At 35.9% G+C, this 17,743-nt stretch overlaps 1 protein-coding gene across 3 annotated transcripts in view; it reads left to right on the forward strand.

The window, feature by feature from the left end:
* Positions 1 to 17,743, forward strand: part of slc38a3a (solute carrier family 38 member 3a) — a 49,331-nt gene extending 31,588 nt beyond the window's left edge. For all 3 annotated transcript variants that reach the window (XM_051912402.1, XM_051912403.1, XM_051912404.1), the window contains 10 exons: positions 58 to 139; positions 4,096 to 4,178; positions 4,417 to 4,475; positions 6,436 to 6,600; positions 7,490 to 7,569; positions 8,132 to 8,232; positions 10,558 to 10,682; positions 10,829 to 10,973; positions 11,540 to 11,643; positions 13,607 to 17,743. In XM_051912402.1, coding sequence (XP_051768362.1) covers positions 58 to 139; positions 4,096 to 4,178; positions 4,417 to 4,475; positions 6,436 to 6,600; positions 7,490 to 7,569; positions 8,132 to 8,232; positions 10,558 to 10,682; positions 10,829 to 10,973; positions 11,540 to 11,643; positions 13,607 to 13,711 — 1,049 coding nt within the window. In that variant the 3' untranslated portion in view covers positions 13,712 to 17,743. The remainder of the gene's footprint in view (positions 1 to 57; positions 140 to 4,095; positions 4,179 to 4,416; positions 4,476 to 6,435; positions 6,601 to 7,489; positions 7,570 to 8,131; positions 8,233 to 10,557; positions 10,683 to 10,828; positions 10,974 to 11,539; positions 11,644 to 13,606) is intronic.

Raw genomic sequence — 17,743 nt, forward strand, 5'->3', positions numbered from 1 at the left:
TATGCGTGTGTGTGTGAATCTTACAGCCGTCATCTCTCTCTCTCTCTCGTCTCATAGCCATGTCCAGCTACTTGTACATTGTAAAGTACGAGTTTCCACTGGTTATCCAGGCTTTTCTCAAGGTGGAAAATACATCAGGGTGAGTACACATGTCTGTGTTTGTTTGAAGTTGTGTTTTAATTCTCAGAAAGCAACACAAATACCTCATCTTGTTTTTTCCACTGTTTATTGGCCACATCAGGACTCTGGTTTAAGCATGTTAGGGTATCAGCACCCAGAAGGACTCACTAGAAAGTCAAATAAAACATAAGATCTGTTTAATGTCTCTAATTGTTTCTACTAGACAACATTGACATTAAAAGGAAACCAGATGCTTCAAATGTTTCTCCTGAGAAAAACTCTGTTGTAAAGATTCAAAAAAGGTCTTACAAACAGTCTCAACAATGTCTCAAACTGTTTATGTGATTAAAAGTCAGATTTCAAGACAAGAGATCAGACGTTTCTTAATTTTATAGCTCAATACACTTGCACTCTTAAAAATAAAGGTTCTTTATTGGCATTAATGGTTCCATGAGGAACCTTTTATATACATGAACCTTTCCACTTTATAGTGAAAAAAAAGTTCTTTAGATTATTAAAATGTTCTTCAAACTAAGAAAATCCTCTTTTGGATCCTTATTGTTAAGAGGCCGTATTATGCCCTTTTACGATTTTGATTTTGTTTTTGGGGTCTACTAGAATAAGTTTTCATGCTTGAATGTTCAAAAAACATTATTTTTCACATATTTTGCAGCACCTCTCTTCCCAGTCTGTCAGTAACGCTCTGTTTAGTTCCTGTCTCTATGAAGCCCCTCCTTTAGGGAAAAACACAATGTGCTCTAATTGGTTGACCGGACCAGTGTGTTTTAATCGGTCAACCACTTCAAGCGTGTTTCGGAAATATCACGCCCCTTACCATAACCACAAATTTCGACACACTACGAATGCAAATCAACCAGGCCTCCCTCCCCCTTTTTTGCATATGCCTTGTGCAGGAATTATTTAAATGGGGAAAATTGTGACGTGAAGTTTAGTTTAAATGAAAATGCTCCTCTTTGAAGAGTCTACTGTATGCCAATAATAGTCTCATTTGTGTCTATTTTTATGAATCCTTGGCTATTTTATTAAAAACACCTGAGACAAAGTTGATACTTATATGGAACTAAGAGCTACACAACAGCAAAAATGTCATAAAAAATGTAAAAATGCCCTTTAGGAAGAAAGATAGTAAGATAAAGAATGAGAGAAACCAGTGTGTGGGAAGGTCTACACTAAAGGCCAAAAGGAAAAGGGTTGTTTGATTAGTTGAATCTGTAATAGCACCTCTTTCAATGGCATTTCTTTTTGTCAAATACCAGCCTTTCATTGTGGGCATGAGGTCGTTAACGCTAGCAACCGCATCAGTTTTGCCCCTGGTAATGATTACTGCCAATTTGTGAATTGTGTGAGCTGTGCAGTTTCTCTCAGATCAATAGGTCCCTGAGGATTTTTGAGTCACGCAGTAGAGTCCTTTGGCATAATTGTGTAAAAGTGAGTGTGTGTAAGAGATGGACTTGATTTGGTGAGAACAGGTTTGTATGCATGTGAAGGTCCGATCTCTCCATAACTATAACACTCGCTTGCCCAGCCAAGGAAATGTGTGCGTATGTATGTGTGTGATGGGCCGTGACTCAAGCCGACTGCAGATGCGATGACTGGAGCTCGGCTTGACAGAAGGCCTGTGCACACACTCTGGAGGACACCTCAAAAACTCCACGGAAACGACCTTTGGCTGCTTCATTTGAATTCCTCACCTCTCCAGGCGAGCGAGGAAGATCATTTCAGTTTTAGCAGGCAGTGCACATGAAGCTACATGTGTGACAGTTTTTGTAAATTAACACCAGCAAGTTTTATGCAAGGACCTTAGTCATTGCAGACAGCATATTTAGTTTGACACAAATGAAAACGGCCCATGTACTAATGTGTATCTTGATGTCACTCGTTAGGCCAGCGAGACATAATATGTCAAAAAGCTATTTGGTTCGGATATGTGAATGATCGCAAAACACGTAAGCTGTTTCCAGCTGTTGCTGGAAAGCTGTTGCTTCTTGTGAAAGTGGCCATTTTCTTCTTTTCCTGTCTTGCTATTTGGCATTACCACAATTTGTACACTGTATTTTAAGTCACTTTGGTAACAAAGTTGGTAAATGTGCCCATTCATTCCCAGACATGTCCTCATCCAGACTAGACATGGAGGGGTGAGGGGGGAGTAGAACTCTTGAGAGGAAGTAACTCACAGTGTGTTCAGACTAGTGTTGGCATGCCTTTCAATCGCTGACTCACACTACTGCCCATGTGAAACTCCATTTGTAGAGAGTGAACATCACACAAACAGATCCTGAGCCAACCAGTACCAGACTCAAGCTCCATCACCTCCAGTTTAGCTTGACCTCCCGAGATGATAACTTTGTTTGAGCGCTGTTGACCAGCTCTCAATGTACCTGGTATCGTTGACCAGCTCTCATTGTACCTGGTATCGTTCACCTCGCTGAGATTGCAGTGTCTTCACTTAATAAAATTCACACTCCACTGAACATCTTTGGCTTGATGGAGTCGCTCTATTGTCTCATATCAAGCTGAATTTCCGGACAGGGTACAAGCCATCCTTAAGAAGTCTTTCAGTCTTTGTCGTTCAGAGCTTCTTTGAGAGATGCCATGTTTTTGGTCTTAATGGTGGACAGAATAACAAGATTAGCAGCTTTAGGATGAGTTAGAGAGGGAGAAGGATTTCCTCTCTAAATTGGCCTGTGGTAGTCGGAGCACAAGGTTCCGGATCTAAATAGCAGCTCAGTCACACATCACAACACATTTAAAAGGAAGTGCATTGATCACACCCCAAAATAATCAACACCTCCCTATCCTGGTGTTGTCCAGTAATGTGATTTATGCACTTCACTGTAAACCATTTAAAGAACGTACTGTAGTAAGCACTCTTTTACTGTAATAGCATGGAAATGTAATGCCTTAGGTTAATAAGAGAAATGCTGCTCCATTTGCAAATACACAAGGGGAAAGTTAAATGGGTCAATATTTATTAAAGCAGTAAGCCACTTGAAGCCATACAATGATTTTATTACATTTAATGGGTGTTGTTTGGCCTGAAACCCCTTAAAGCATAGTAAAATCATTGTATCACACAGCATTGATTGTGTCTATAAAACAGCAGCAATATAAATTAATAATCACAATAAACAATTCTTCCATTAAATAAGCTAATTCCTTAGCCTAAGTGACTTATCCAATCGGATTTTAGTGCCAGAATCAAAATTGACCTGGCTTTGAAAAAAGGTTGCCAGTACTAAAACAATGAATAGTTTGAATTCAAAATGTAAGAATGTTATGTTTTTTTGTATTATTTATATAGTATTATAGTATTTATTTATTTTTTTTTTAAATTCATTTTATTTTTTAATAAAAAAATTTAATATTACATTTTAATATTAATATTACATTTTAATATTAGTTTAAGTTTGAGCAATTTTGCTTTTGTGGTTTTATTAGTTTTTGTTTTTTGCTTTCTATTTAGCTTTAATTAATTTTTATTTCAGTTTAAGGTCATTTTAGTTCTTCAACTTAAACTTATTTATTTTAGTTAGTTGCCAAAATGCCAAGAGAACATTTCTAATTTTAATGTTTTTTTTTTCCATCTAATATTTTATTTTATTTTATTTTATTTTTATTTTTTTAATTACCGAAAACCATTTTTAATAGTTTTAGTCTACATTAACGTCACTGGTAAGAATATCTCACCTTCATTTTTATCTGACATAAACTTATTAATAAATCAAATCAAAATGATACAGATGGAAAGGAAAAGCTCTGTGACTTTTAACAGTAAAAAATGCATCTACAGTTGTCTCATTGACATTCCATTGTCAATGAAGCAAAAATGACAGCCCTTATTGTCTTCTTTACTATTTTTAAGGAAATTTGAATTTACAAGAAGTTTGGAAGAAAGTTAATTGTGATCCATTTTATAATTCTTTTTTGTTTGCCTTTCTTTGATTTGTTTGGCAGGGAGTGGTATGTAAATGGCAATTACCTGGTCGTCATTGTATCATGCAGTGTCATCTTGCCGCTCGCTTTAATGAAGCAGCTCGGTAAGTTTTCTCAAACTTCTGATTCTTATGTTTGATCGCACACACACCCCTTGTTCTGCTCATAACTTCCTTTCCGTCAAACCACATAACGTAAAATGCTTTTATTCATGTTTTAATGAATTGTAAGAGTATTCAGTATTAATAAAGGGCTGCATGTGACCAGGTCAGACTGTTCATAGAAATGTTGTGGGTAATTGCTGTATACAGTCACAGGCTCTCATCACACTGTGTGTTTCAGGGTACCTGGGCTACACCAGCGGTTTCTCTCTCAGTTGCATGGTCTTCTTCCTTATTGCGGTATGTTTGCTGACCTCGTCAAAGAAACATTTCGCCTGAAATGAAAATTGTTTTATTTGCTTACCCTCATCTCATCCCTCTATGGCTTTCATGTTTTTAAAATATAAGTTGCTCAGTATTTACAATAAACAACATGAGCAAGTAAATGTGACAGAAGTCAAATTTTTGGGTGAACTATCCCTTTAAATCTGTTACATTCAGAAGCCATGTGCTGCTTAGTATTCCCATCATGAAGCAGTGCTCTGCTATTTTGAAATTCCTCTCTGAATAATGTGCTGAGAGCATGAAAATTAATATTTAATCTGGATACAGTTCTAATTAGCAGCTTATAAATCTTATAGTAAACTGGGGGATTTTAGGATGTTCTCATATTTTTCACCAACAGAATGAGTGTGTGATGTTGTATGTGAGTGTCTAGTATTTTTAGAGTGGGGTTGTGTTGGGTGCACCTCACTGACCTAGTTTTGGAGGGGAGCTTTAATCTGTGCACACGGCTCTCACTCTCTCTGTCCTCATGCTAGTGTGAGCATGTGGCATTTGCTGTGCCACATCTTCACACTGGATTTATGAAACCATCTAGTCTTTACACTGTGGTCCTGTCTGAATACGATAACATTGGTTTTCTCTTCTCTCGATTCATCATCCCTGCTGTGATTGGAACAAGCATCAAATGAAAAGACACAATAGCGACAAAGCCACCCCAATCTCCTCTTTTTCATCCGACTGGTCATGTGACACAGAAGAATAACATTATAAAGCAGTGATATGTACCTTTCAGGATTAAGGGGGTCATATCATGAGAAACCATGGAAAATATAATAAAACTATATAATGCGTAACTTTAATGTAAGTTTCAGAACTCAAAAACACCATCTTTTTAAACTAAGCAGTAAACACGATTTGGAAAAATGGAAAAAAACGGAAAAACAAATTAATCAAATGACTACCCACATTTACATGTCAACAATGCATATTTTAAATCTTAACCCTGTAAAGCCTGACATGAAATAATAGTCAAAACATTTTAATGGCAGTTTATTGAAACCTTACAAAATAAAACAAAATAAATAATAAATAAATAATAAATTAATAAATAAAAATATTAAATAAAAAAAAAATAAGACCATAAAAAAAAGTTTGCATATGTGTTTTTGTTGAGCATAATATTTGACAAATTTGGCGTTTATGGCTTATATAGTATGGTATAGGACAATATGGAGCTCATATGGAGGAAAAAAAAACAAAATTTTATTCAGAGCCCCAAACTAAACACAAATATGCAATTTGGTGCAGTTGCTGTAGTCAGATAGCTTGTAATGTAAGTCATTTAGATCTTTATTATAGTATAGATACTACATAAAATGCATTAAAATATTAGTTGTCACTTTATATCTACCAATAATGTCTTTGATACTCACATTTGATTTTTCTAAAAAAATATATATAGACAACAAAGTAAACCTAAGTTGCTTCAGTCAGTGTTCATCTTGAAATATATTACTAACAATATATATTCTTACGTTTACTTTATAAAAATCAGTAAAGATTTCACAGCAAAAAGACATATACAAGACCTGAAGAGGGACATTTTTAAAATTATTCTAAAAGCCCTTTTACTTGCTAAAAAAGTATACAATATCAATCAGACAATAAAAGGCATGCAGTCGGTTGTGTCTTTTTCAGCACAGTTTTGATCATGTTGATAATTCAGATGCCTCAGAAATTTGCGCATCAAATATGATACAGTAAGCTTTGTAGGGTTAAATTCATAGCTAGGGAAAAAACGTCCTGGTTAATTATAAGAGACAGAACGAGGGTTTGAAATGGTCATGAAAAACTATAAGTGGACCCTAAGGGAAAAAATGATTGAAAGATGATATCAACCCTTAAAAACTCATTGTGAGATTAGCGCAACCTATCCAAGACTTGTTTAATTACTGAATCTCTTGTCTCCCTCCAGGTGATCTATAAGAAGTTTCAGGTGAAATGTCCTTTTGAAGACTATGCCCATAACAGGACGGTTTTGGGCTTTAACACAAGTGTGGCGGCTGACCCCGGAGGAGTGGAGATGACCCCTGAGGCTGACCCTGCCTGCACCCCCCACCTCTTTAACATGAACTCACAAGTATGTCATTGAGGACTTAGAATCTGAATATACTGAAATCATGCTGTGACATTCTTATGAGTCATGTGATATACAGTAAGACTTTAAGCGAAATCAAATGACACACACTGTAGTTCCCAATAATCCGTTGCGTGACTTGCATATATGTGGGCTTAATCCAAACAACCATTTGGAAAGCAGTTCTCAAACTACATTTAAATTTGGATTTTCAGCTTATGTTATGATAATATATTCATATTTCTAAAGCACAGCAAGTTTGGAACCTTTGACGGGCTGTGGTTTTAAAGATTATTGCAGAGTGGTTTGCTAAACTGGGAAGATATGGGAAAGAACTGGCATTTTACTACCTCTCTTTTGCTCTCTAATTGTAGGAAAGAAAAAATCCTAAACATCACCTTAAAAATCATAAGCATTTGCCAAAATGAAACATCCCCAAATGAAAATTCTGTCAATGTAGTCTTAGCTCAGTACAGGCTTTGTAAGACGGTATCCAAACAGATTCATATTTATTCCAGTCTATGGCCTATATTTCTTTATAATTCATGTCTCTAGCATTAACGCATCCTCTGCACATACATAAGTGTTAACTCACACATTGCCTTGTGCAGTTTTCCCACATATGTCCTTTACTGTCAGAGTGATAAGTGTGAAAGTCTGTTGTCAGGAGTGTTAAGTTCAGTCCGTCTCCATATGCACAGGACCGGCATTTTTAATGAGTCCAGGCCTGAGTTCTGTCCAAGTCTGACTTAATCACAGCTACAATTAGCTCTCTGAAATGTGCCACAGTGTTTAATGGGCTTTAAAGTGTGGACTTTGGGTTTTATGGTTGCTGCTGTTGTATCCATGGTGATGTGACGTGGTCTGGTCTGTGTTTTTATTTTTTTATTAGACGGCCTACACGGTTCCCATCCTGGCATTTGCGTTTGTGTGTCACCCTGAGGTGTTGCCAATTTACACGGAGCTGCGCAAGTAGGTGGCAAATTCTTTCACAGGTCTGGAATCAGAGATGAGTCACAGTGTGCATATGGAGGCTTGTGCGCTGAGCACTGCTACCCATCTGCTTCGCTGTTCAGAGAGCTGTGGTTTACCAGTCTGGAATTAGCATATTTAAACACAGACATTAAAGGAATATTATGGGTTCAATACAAGTTAAGCCCAAACGGCAGCACTTGTGGCATACTTTTTTTTCATAATTTTCCTATAAAAAGGAAAAATCTGGATTACAGTGAGGCACTTAGTGAATAGGGCCAGTCTGTAAACATTTAAATACTGACGGCTTTAAAAGTACATTCACAAGACTTGTCAAAATGATTTATAACAAGTTGAAATTATTTTCTTGTGGTGTGGTCTAAAACCCAGAGTATTCCTTAAAGTATATACAAGACATTCTATTTTAAATAGACATCAAAGTGGTGGAAATTGTCGATTAGTATGAATATTTCTGCCTTATGGCCACTTAAGAGATTTTTTGAGGAGACTGAAATGTGTTTTCACATTTGATTGTAACATCTTTATATTTTTCTGATTTCAGCCCCACAAAGACAAAGATGCAACACGTCTCCAACATCTCCATTGGTGTCATGTACGTCATGTACCTCCTGGCTGCTCTGTTCGGATATCTGACTTTCATCGGTGAGACTTATTACCATCATTTCCTCTACTTAAGATATTAAAAACTGAGTATTAAAGAGAGAAACTGTGTACCTGGGAATATGTGTGTTTAAGTTCACCAAACTTAAACAAGATGCAAAACTCAGATTAGGAAATTTCTTTGCCACTGGAAGACCATCAGGCGAAATTCTTCATTGCGCCGATAACTATAATGATAATTATATAGTTCTAAAGATCATTCTAGATATAAAAGAATAGCAGAGTCCACACCACAACTATAATGATGACGGCACAGAGAAACTATATTGTCGAACTCAGTTTCAGAACGTTTTTTCCATAAATGATAAAAACATTGACAGCCAATCAGAATCCATCCTACTTTAAAGAGCTCAAGCATTTAAAGTAGCATATGACAACTGCCGGTGTGGGCGCTAATATAGTTATCTTTACAGTTATCGTTCTTGGTGTGCACAAGCCTTAATTGTGTTGAAAAAGAGTTCGATGTAGCAGATATGAAGGGAACAGGATGTTGACTATTTTAAACCAGACAGAGTGTCATAAAATGCTTAAAAATAGTCAGAGGCATGTGTACATAAACCATAAATGTACAAAACTCTGCTGATGGAATGTAAAAACATGTCCTGTGTGAACATCCTCTAAGAATACCAATAGAAATGCAGATATTGTGCCAGTAAAGAGGCATTAAGCCTCTGTTTCCAAAAAGTCATTTTGTTCATTTTAACAGAAGCCAGGCTGTCAACTATGTTGTAGATAACATTCCGAGTCGCGTTTTGCATGTGCTAGGATTGCTAATACAGAATGAATCAAACATCTAGAGGCAGAGGTGAAGAGCAAGGCAAAATTGCCATATGTTACATAGCATGAAGCAGCAGGGATGGGTAGTTGTTGAAGGTCATTTGGTCATCCAGGACAACTCCCTGCCTTTTTTACACATCAGGAGGCAACAGTGTGACTCAGCTGAGATGGAGAGAGTGGAGGAGGTTTTGTTAAGGAGAAAGAGGTGGTGAGACCTGTCAAGATGGATGTGCTGAGTGGTCATTCAAGTTGAGACGTCAGAGTCCCAGTGAGATTAGTGTGACTGCAGTGGTGGAAAGAGGAAGAAAAGAGAGTATTTTCTTATTTTAGACAGAATATTCACCCTTATGTTTCAGAGATTTTGAAATATAAGAGCAGACTGAGACCTGCTCAGCTACAGTATTAGCATATGCTTGCTGATGTCACAGATCTAATCTTCTGTTTCAACAATTCAGTGTTGGATCCATATTGGAATAGGGTTAGCACTCCATCTAGTGGCCATTGTCCATTAATGAAAACAATTACCACTGTGAACTGGAAAAGAGTAATACAATGGTTCTCAAACTGTAGTTAGTAGGTCTGTGAGCTGATTTAGTGATTTAAAAAATGGACACAATACCATTCAAAAATTTAGGGTTGGTATGATATTTTAATGTTTTTGGAAAAAAAAAAATCTCTATTCTCACCAAGGCTGCATCTTTTTTCCATCAAAAGTACATTATAAACAGTAATACTATGAAATATATTACAATAAAACAACTGTCTTAATATATTTTATAATGTAATTTATTCCTGCGACTGGCATTACTCCAGTCCTCAGCGTCACGTGATCCTTCAGAAATCATTCTAATATGCTGATTTGCTGCTCAAGAAACATTTCTTCTTATTATTAATGTTGAAAACAGTTATGCTGCTTAATATTTTTGTGAAAACCACAATACATTCTTTTTTTTTTGCAGGATTCTTTGATGAACAGCATTTATTTAGAATTGAATTTTTTTGTAACAATGTCAAAGTCTTTTGATTTAAACAATTTAATGTGTCCTTGCTGAACATAGTATGACATATATGAAGTATTAATTCCTTTCAAAATTAAAAACCTTTCAGACCCCCAAATTTTGAACATTACTGAAAATATGTAAAAGAGTTAGATGGCAAAAAGTCCCTAGATTGAATGAATCAACTGATTAATCAACAAATAATAATATATTAACTCACTGTATTAACATTCATTTGTGATTAAATGTTTCTGTTTTTTATTTCAGTAAGTGATTCAATTCATTCAATTCGATCCAGCTTCTTCGCTAGTAAATATTTGGCTCATTTAGGTTCAATACCTAAAAGTAGCAGTCTATTTAATCTCAATATTTATTAAAAGTCTTTTAGTTTTTAGGTGGAAATGGTCCACCACCTGAAAAAGTTTGAGAACTACTGATCTAAAGCAATGAGGAATGTAACATAATTTTAATTATTGTTGAATAAACGTTTTTAATTTTATGTTTAAATATAAATTATTCTATTTGTGTGTAGATAAGGTGGAAGCCGAGCTGTTGCACACCTACAGTCGAATTGACCCGTATGACACACTCATCCTATGCGTTCGTCTAGCTGTGCTGACTGCCGTCACGCTCACTGTACCCATCGTGCTGTTTCCTGTGAGTATTACACACACACACACACACAATATCATAAAATAAACTTCATCTTATCCAGTTACAACTTTGTTAGAGGAGTCAGGATTGGATGACAGGCAGTATTTCAGTATCTGATTTCAGTGCTTTTATTTAATATCTTTTCTCAGGTAAGGAGAGCAATTCAGCAGTTGTTCTTCGCAAATAAAACCTTCTGGTGGCCACGTCACATTGCCATAGCTGTCACCCTCCTCACCCTCATCAACTTACTGGTCATCTTCGCCCCAAACATCCTGGGCATCTTCGGGGTCATCGGTAGGTTTGGTGCCCCCGGCTCTTGAGTGATGTTGGATTCTCGATGGGATTCTTTATTTCTTTTGAAGTTCCATTGGTGTGAAAAGAGCGTGAGAACAGTGTCCGTAAGTGTTGCCATGGCAACCTCAAGGACCTCACATTCGCTTTTATCAGCACATGCATTAAAGTCTCAGACTATAATACTGTACTCACAGTGCCAGTCGTGCATAAATCCATCCCCACCAGCATTATTAATCACCTTTGGAATGTGTATATAATTAAGTCCCATTATGCTTTTCTTTTTATTACATGTAAGTTTCTCCTGGTCTCACACTTAACTTGATAAAACTAATTGTTTCTCCACTTCATGTGACCTACCTCAGAGAAGAATGGACACTATTGTTCTGTAAGGGCCTGACCACCCTATAACCTGAAAAACCTCTTAATGACTAAGGCTTATGTAACTTCAACTGCTTTAAATAAAGATTTTCTGACACAGTTATGACTTATTCCTGAGGGATGATGTTAGTGAAGGTTTAGGTTTACATTAAGTAAGTAAGTGTCTACATGTGTTTATTTTTCCGCAGGTGCCACGTCCGCGCCGTGCCTCATCTTTATATTTCCGGCTGTGTTTTACATCCGCATTGTTCCCAAGGAAGAGGAACCTATGCGTTCAGCGCCGAAAATCCTCGTAAGTACTTACGGACATACTGTATTCGATTCCTCCCCATTCATCCACAGTGGGATCTAGTTTCTTGCCTCTTGTAGGAATGTAGATGCTTTGACACCTTTCACACCTTTAGACTGAGATTCTCTGAAAACTAATCATTCTAAGAGCTTTGTAAATCCCTCGGGTAAATCTTTGGTGTGACCCAACCCCTCAAGTTACAGCAAACTGCAGGAATCTTGAGATGTTGAGCAAAACATGAATGTATAATTCTAGTATTTGTGAATCTCATGGAAAATTCTAAGTAATGCCCAGGTTATAATTAACCCCCATAATCCGAAGAATAAATGTATTTGTTGTAATATATATATATATATATATATATATATATATATATATATATAGAAAATGAAAGTCTTTTTAGGACCATTAAGATTTTTTTTTTTTTTTTGCATTGTGAGATTGTTTTCATGACTATCAAGCACATTATCTCCCTCAGTTCTCATTGCTGTATGTACAACTGTAAGTATCCAAATATTTAATTTATGCTCATTTCAATAAAAAGATTGTCATGCACTAATGTCACAATGCAAAAAAAAAAAAAAAATCTTAATGTTCTAAAAAATTTTTTTATTATATTATATTATTTTATTTTATTTTATTTTGACCCAGACATTTCTTCACCCAATCATATTTTTTTAGATCACATATTTAAATGGCCATGTACACACTGTACAGTTTCAGGTGTGACAACCGCATTTAAATGTGGGAGCGAGTTCCATAAACTATCGTTCCATGTGTATATGGAACACAACTCACTCCCGAAACTGCTATGATTGACAGCGTAGTAGTAGGTTCTGGCATCTCGTGTGTTTGGTATCCGCTATTCTGACCAAAGAAGTCACAGCGTGCACTTACAGTGTTGCCATGTCCACTTATTATAAGCGTTTTTGAGCTTGTTGTTTAAGCTTGGCTCATAAAGCGATCAAGTTTATGGAGTTAAAGTGAGCAGGTGCGGGTTGCAATATTTTGGTCTTATTTTCAGCATAAAGCATTTGGATTTATTTCGGTTTATTGCAGGCTTGTTCTTCTTTGTTTTTCTCTGAAAATCTGGCATGGCAAATGAGTCAAGGCCTGTATTGCTTTCCCTGTGATTTCTTGCCCTGCACATAAAGAAGAGAGAAACATTTCTGATGAATGTTTAAATATGTCATTAAAGGCACAATATGTAAGATTTTAATATTTAAGATTAAAATATCCACTAGAACAGGGTTATATATTTTGTTGACTTGTGTACTTACTTTATCCCAGATGTTTCCAAGAATGTTTAAATCCAGAGAAATATGCAATTTTTAAAAAGCGGCGACTGCGGCATAATAAAAGTTCTGCTGCTTTCTCATTAGCAATAGCTCCAGCCGCCTTGTTCCGCTCGCACGGCACTCTGCTTCATGCTACAGTAACAATAATAATCTCATCCATGAACATGATTTCTGCCCGAGTCCCATTGGATTCTTTTCCCCTGGCTGTGAGGAGAAGACGACATCTCCCATGATTCCACGCTCAATCTCGGCGTCATCAAGCTACGCCTTTGCTTTGAATAGGCGATCTCTAGCGGCGAAAAATTACATATTGTGCCTTTAACAACTTTGTTCAGTTAATTTGGCTGTAGAATGTGATTGTCACTCCTGTAAATGACTGAACTGTGTGCATACAGAACAGGATTAAGCACTAAAAGGTGAACTGACAATCAAATTTAGCTGCAGTGTGTATGTGGCCAGTGTGTTAAATTTCAAAATCATACACATGAAAATGGCACAATACAAAAAAAAAAATCTGAAAAAATATCTTCGTTTTGTATGCAAAATGTATTTTATTTTAATTAATTTTTATTTTACTTTATTTTGACCCAGACATTTCTTCATAATATGTACCCAATCATCACTTTGGCAGCAGTGTTAATAATCTTGCCTTTCTTCTTCTTTTATAGGCTGCTTGCTTCGCCATTTTAGGAGTCCTATTTATGATAATGAGCCTGAGCTTTATCATCATTGACTGGACGTCAGGGAACAGCAAAGGAAACAGTGGTCATTAGGCCTCTAATGGTTTATGCTTTTTAATATTATTTTCGGGTCAGTAGTTGGGGAGGATGCATAATCTCTCACTAGATCAGTCACTAGATTTCTAGCTTTAGTTGCATTCAATCGATGCATTATTTGGCCTTGTGACTTGCATGTGCTGTAAATGGGGTGTTGACCCATCTCAGGTCGGCATTAATTCCATTTAAAGGCCATTAGCTTCCAAAAAGAAGTGGTTGGGAAATGCAAATATTAATTTTAAACTTGATACGTGGGGAGAAGATGACCAGAACTAGAAAATCAAAGCCCATAATAGTCAGTATGTGCCATAGTAACAGCACATGCAGTCTGCAGGGTTTGCAAACAAAAGGGATTTTGCATTCTAACCAAACAGACTCATCAGATGGCCCAACCTCCCATCCATTCCTTCATATTATGACCTTTCACCTTTACCCTTCGGCCACATTCAGATTAGAATCACAGTAAGTGCTCAGTTCTGATGGGAGGATTGGTGGTTATTAAAGTGTTTATTTCATCATATCTCATTTTAGATATAGCAATACTCAGTGCAATAGCTGTGAGATATGATGCTGAAGGCTGTTGAGAGGCAACACATGACCTCGTCCAGAATCCAGACTTGATTTGGCTCCAGTCTATTACACAATTTTAAATTTATGCAAATTGTACGTATAGTACAGATGTATATGTCACATTTTTATATGGATTTATAATGTTTATCCTTTCTACGATATTTAGAGATACATGTATTAGCAGATAATATGAGCATAAATATATATGATATATAGAAAATAGAAGAATATTCCAATTCATTTGGTCTTCTCAAGGTTATCTATCACATCCCTTTACAATATTTGTGACTATTCAGCTAAAATGCCAACTTTAAAAGATTTAGATCTAAAAAAAAAATGACAATTATCCAAGATGAAAAGCACATTTTGAATATTTTTAATGAATACTGCTGGTTGCAATGGGAAAGCACAGACTGGAAAGCACAGTTAATCATGGGGTCAGTTTGTAAGGATCCCATCTAGGAGTCCTACTGACAGACTGATTTTGAAACACTCTCTGGATTTATATGCAGAGAAATCCAAAAAAAAAGAAAAGAAAAAAAAAAAAAAAAAAAACATTCACAGGGTCTTCTCCTTGATTGGAGAAACAAATATTGTGCATTGGTGCACATAAATGTTTTAGTTACAGCGCAAAATGGCATACATGTGGTAAATGTTGCTCAGTGGAAAGCTGATCGTATTAATGTTTTGCTTCTAGTTATGCTATTAACCGAACTAGACGGATGATTTTGGAGATCGGTTCCCGATCATTTGGCGATTATTGAAACCTTAAACTGTAGCACTTTCATTTGAAACACAACTTCCGCTCAATCTCTTGACCTAGTGACCCATTTACGACTTATGACATAATCAGATTAATATATTTTGTAGACAGATATATGAACAAAGCCTATGTACTACTAACTGTAAATTGTTTGAAGAAAAAAAAAAACAAGTAATGTGTGGATGTCTAACATGGTACATGAATATTTTAATCTTTGTAATTGAAACTCGTTATCCTAAATACTATAAATCAAGCACTTACTGGCCCATAATGATCTAAATGGTAACACTGTGGTGTTTTATTGTGTGTGTATGTGTGTGAATGTGTGCGTTCTCTCCTCTTTATGCGTACGGAGAAAGAATATTTCAGTCAGTGAATGTACTGTAATGGACTACAAGATGTCTAAATGAGATGTGCATTTAAATTGTGGTACTTTTTAATTCATTTTGTCTGTTTAATTAATGTTTAATAGATAGACCAGTCACACATAAATAAATCATCATATCTGTGAACCAGTATCAGCATAATTACATATCTCAATATCTTCTTTCAGTGTTTTAAATGTCCCTAGTGCTGCATCAAGGGCCTGTCAGACAGCAAAGCACTGTAGTATATTCCAAATTACAATCTCCCTGGCTGTTTTTTTTAAAAATGTATCCTTGTTTATCATGGCCGGATGCTTCATTTCCCTCTGTGGTGTTTTGGATATACAGAGAGAAATTAATGATTTACTGATTAAATATGTGTGTATGATTTCTGAAGTGCATCAGTGAAATAACCCATTGAGATCATTGTTCATTTTTTGGGAAAGAAGCGTATAATTGTGTGTTCTGGTGATGGTGACATGTTGTCAGTAGTGGTGTAATGCCTCACACACCAATGTGGTTTCTCAAGCACAGAAGTGTCCCATTGTTTTAGCAATGTGTGTTAATGTGTGTTTACAAGCCTGAGAACTAAATGTGCCAGTTGTTAAAGAATTGCCAGTATCTGTCTTTAATGGCTCAAAATGATTCCTGATTGCCTGAACATGAGTTTGAAGCAAAGTAGAAGAATTTCACTTCAAAATCAGACGAAATATATATATTACTGTATTATGTAGAAGAGTATTGTGAGAAAGAGATAGAGTGAGCAAGTTTATTACCTGCATTCAGAGTTAGCATTTTCCTTCAGGTCAGTCCTATGTTCATAATAAAAAATCTGTATGTATTATCTTGTCCTTTTAACAGTTAAGGGGTTTTCCCATGACTGACAGCGCTAGTCAAAGCATTTGTCAGTTGCGTCTTGTTCCTTGTTCACAACAATTCAGTCTTTTCAATATAAAAGTCTTCACTACTGACTGACACACTCATAAAGACAGTTTTTGCCGCCATCTAATGGTGTAATAATGTAACTTATGTTGCTGTTCACAGTCAGGGACTAAGGCTTTTAGTGATTTTACTTCATGAAAGTCGCATTGATACATATATTTTTTGGCTTTAATATTTGTATTGTGTGGTAACCGTTTTATAAAAGCAGTAAGGTACTCGAGGCTGGTGCTGTATCGTGAATAAGTCACGGCTGAAGGGCGTTATTAGGCACAACGCGAAGCGTCTCGTACCTTATTGCTTACATTATATATATATATGCAAGTCAGCATATTAGAATGATTTCTGAAGGATCATGTGACACTGAAAACTGGTGTAATGATGCTGAAAATTAAAAAATTATTAAAATAGAAAACTGTTATTTAATATTTAGTAATAATATTTCACAATATTACTGTTTTTATTGTTTTTGATCAAATTAATGCAGCCTTGGTGAGCACAAGAGACTTCTTTCAAAAACATACCAACCCCTATAAATATATATATATATATATATAATTAGTTTCTTCTGAATTTGGAGTGAAATTTGACTGAGAGAGAGTGTAATATTGATTTCATAATGTTGCTGATGATTTTGAGTATTTGACTCCTGTCTGATGTATCCACTGCATAAATGAATGATTTTATGATGAAGGTAGTTAACCAGTAAAATCTTATTAACTTACTATCATATAGCACAAAGTAGAAATCTTTAGTATCGAAGATGAACCACGCATAAATACTGTTCCCTTTATAGTAGTACAATCCGTGATTGCTGCGACTAGAGCATTAGCAGCGGTGCACAAGAAACTGCCCTGACCACCAAGATCCCCCATAATGCTGTGCTTCCATCCCCTGACTTTCACACGCACAGCTTTTGTAGCTTCCGAGCTGACGTCTGGGCTGAAAGCAGCATTTTTTAAGCACCTGCAGATTGTATGATCTCCAAATCTGCAAGGATTCACAACGTAGCAGAAGGGGGAAGCGTTTAATTGTCTTTTTATCAGCTGTGTACTTGTGTCCAGTCAGCGTGATGTTTCCCTTGTGATGTAACGAAAGTGTCATCTGTTTGTAACAGTTTATATGAATTCATTACTTACATGGCAGCATTTATAAATAATGTACATAAATGTAAACCCTTTATATTATAAGCATATCTATAGTTTATATATTGTAAATAGTCAGATGTTTAGTCTGATGATTAAAACGTAATAATTTTTAAAAATGCTTTTTAAAAAGCCAGTCTATGTCTTTATTTTCTTTATTCTCAGTATCAAGTACATTGCTGGCAGTTCATGTACTGTAAACAATGTTAAAATAAAAAAAAGAATAAATAATATTCATTCTTTCTTG

The sequence above is a fragment of the Ctenopharyngodon idella genome, chromosome 11, assembly GCF_019924925.1.
Source record: "Ctenopharyngodon idella isolate HZGC_01 chromosome 11, HZGC01, whole genome shotgun sequence".
NCBI lineage: Eukaryota > Metazoa > Chordata > Actinopteri > Cypriniformes > Xenocyprididae > Ctenopharyngodon > Ctenopharyngodon idella.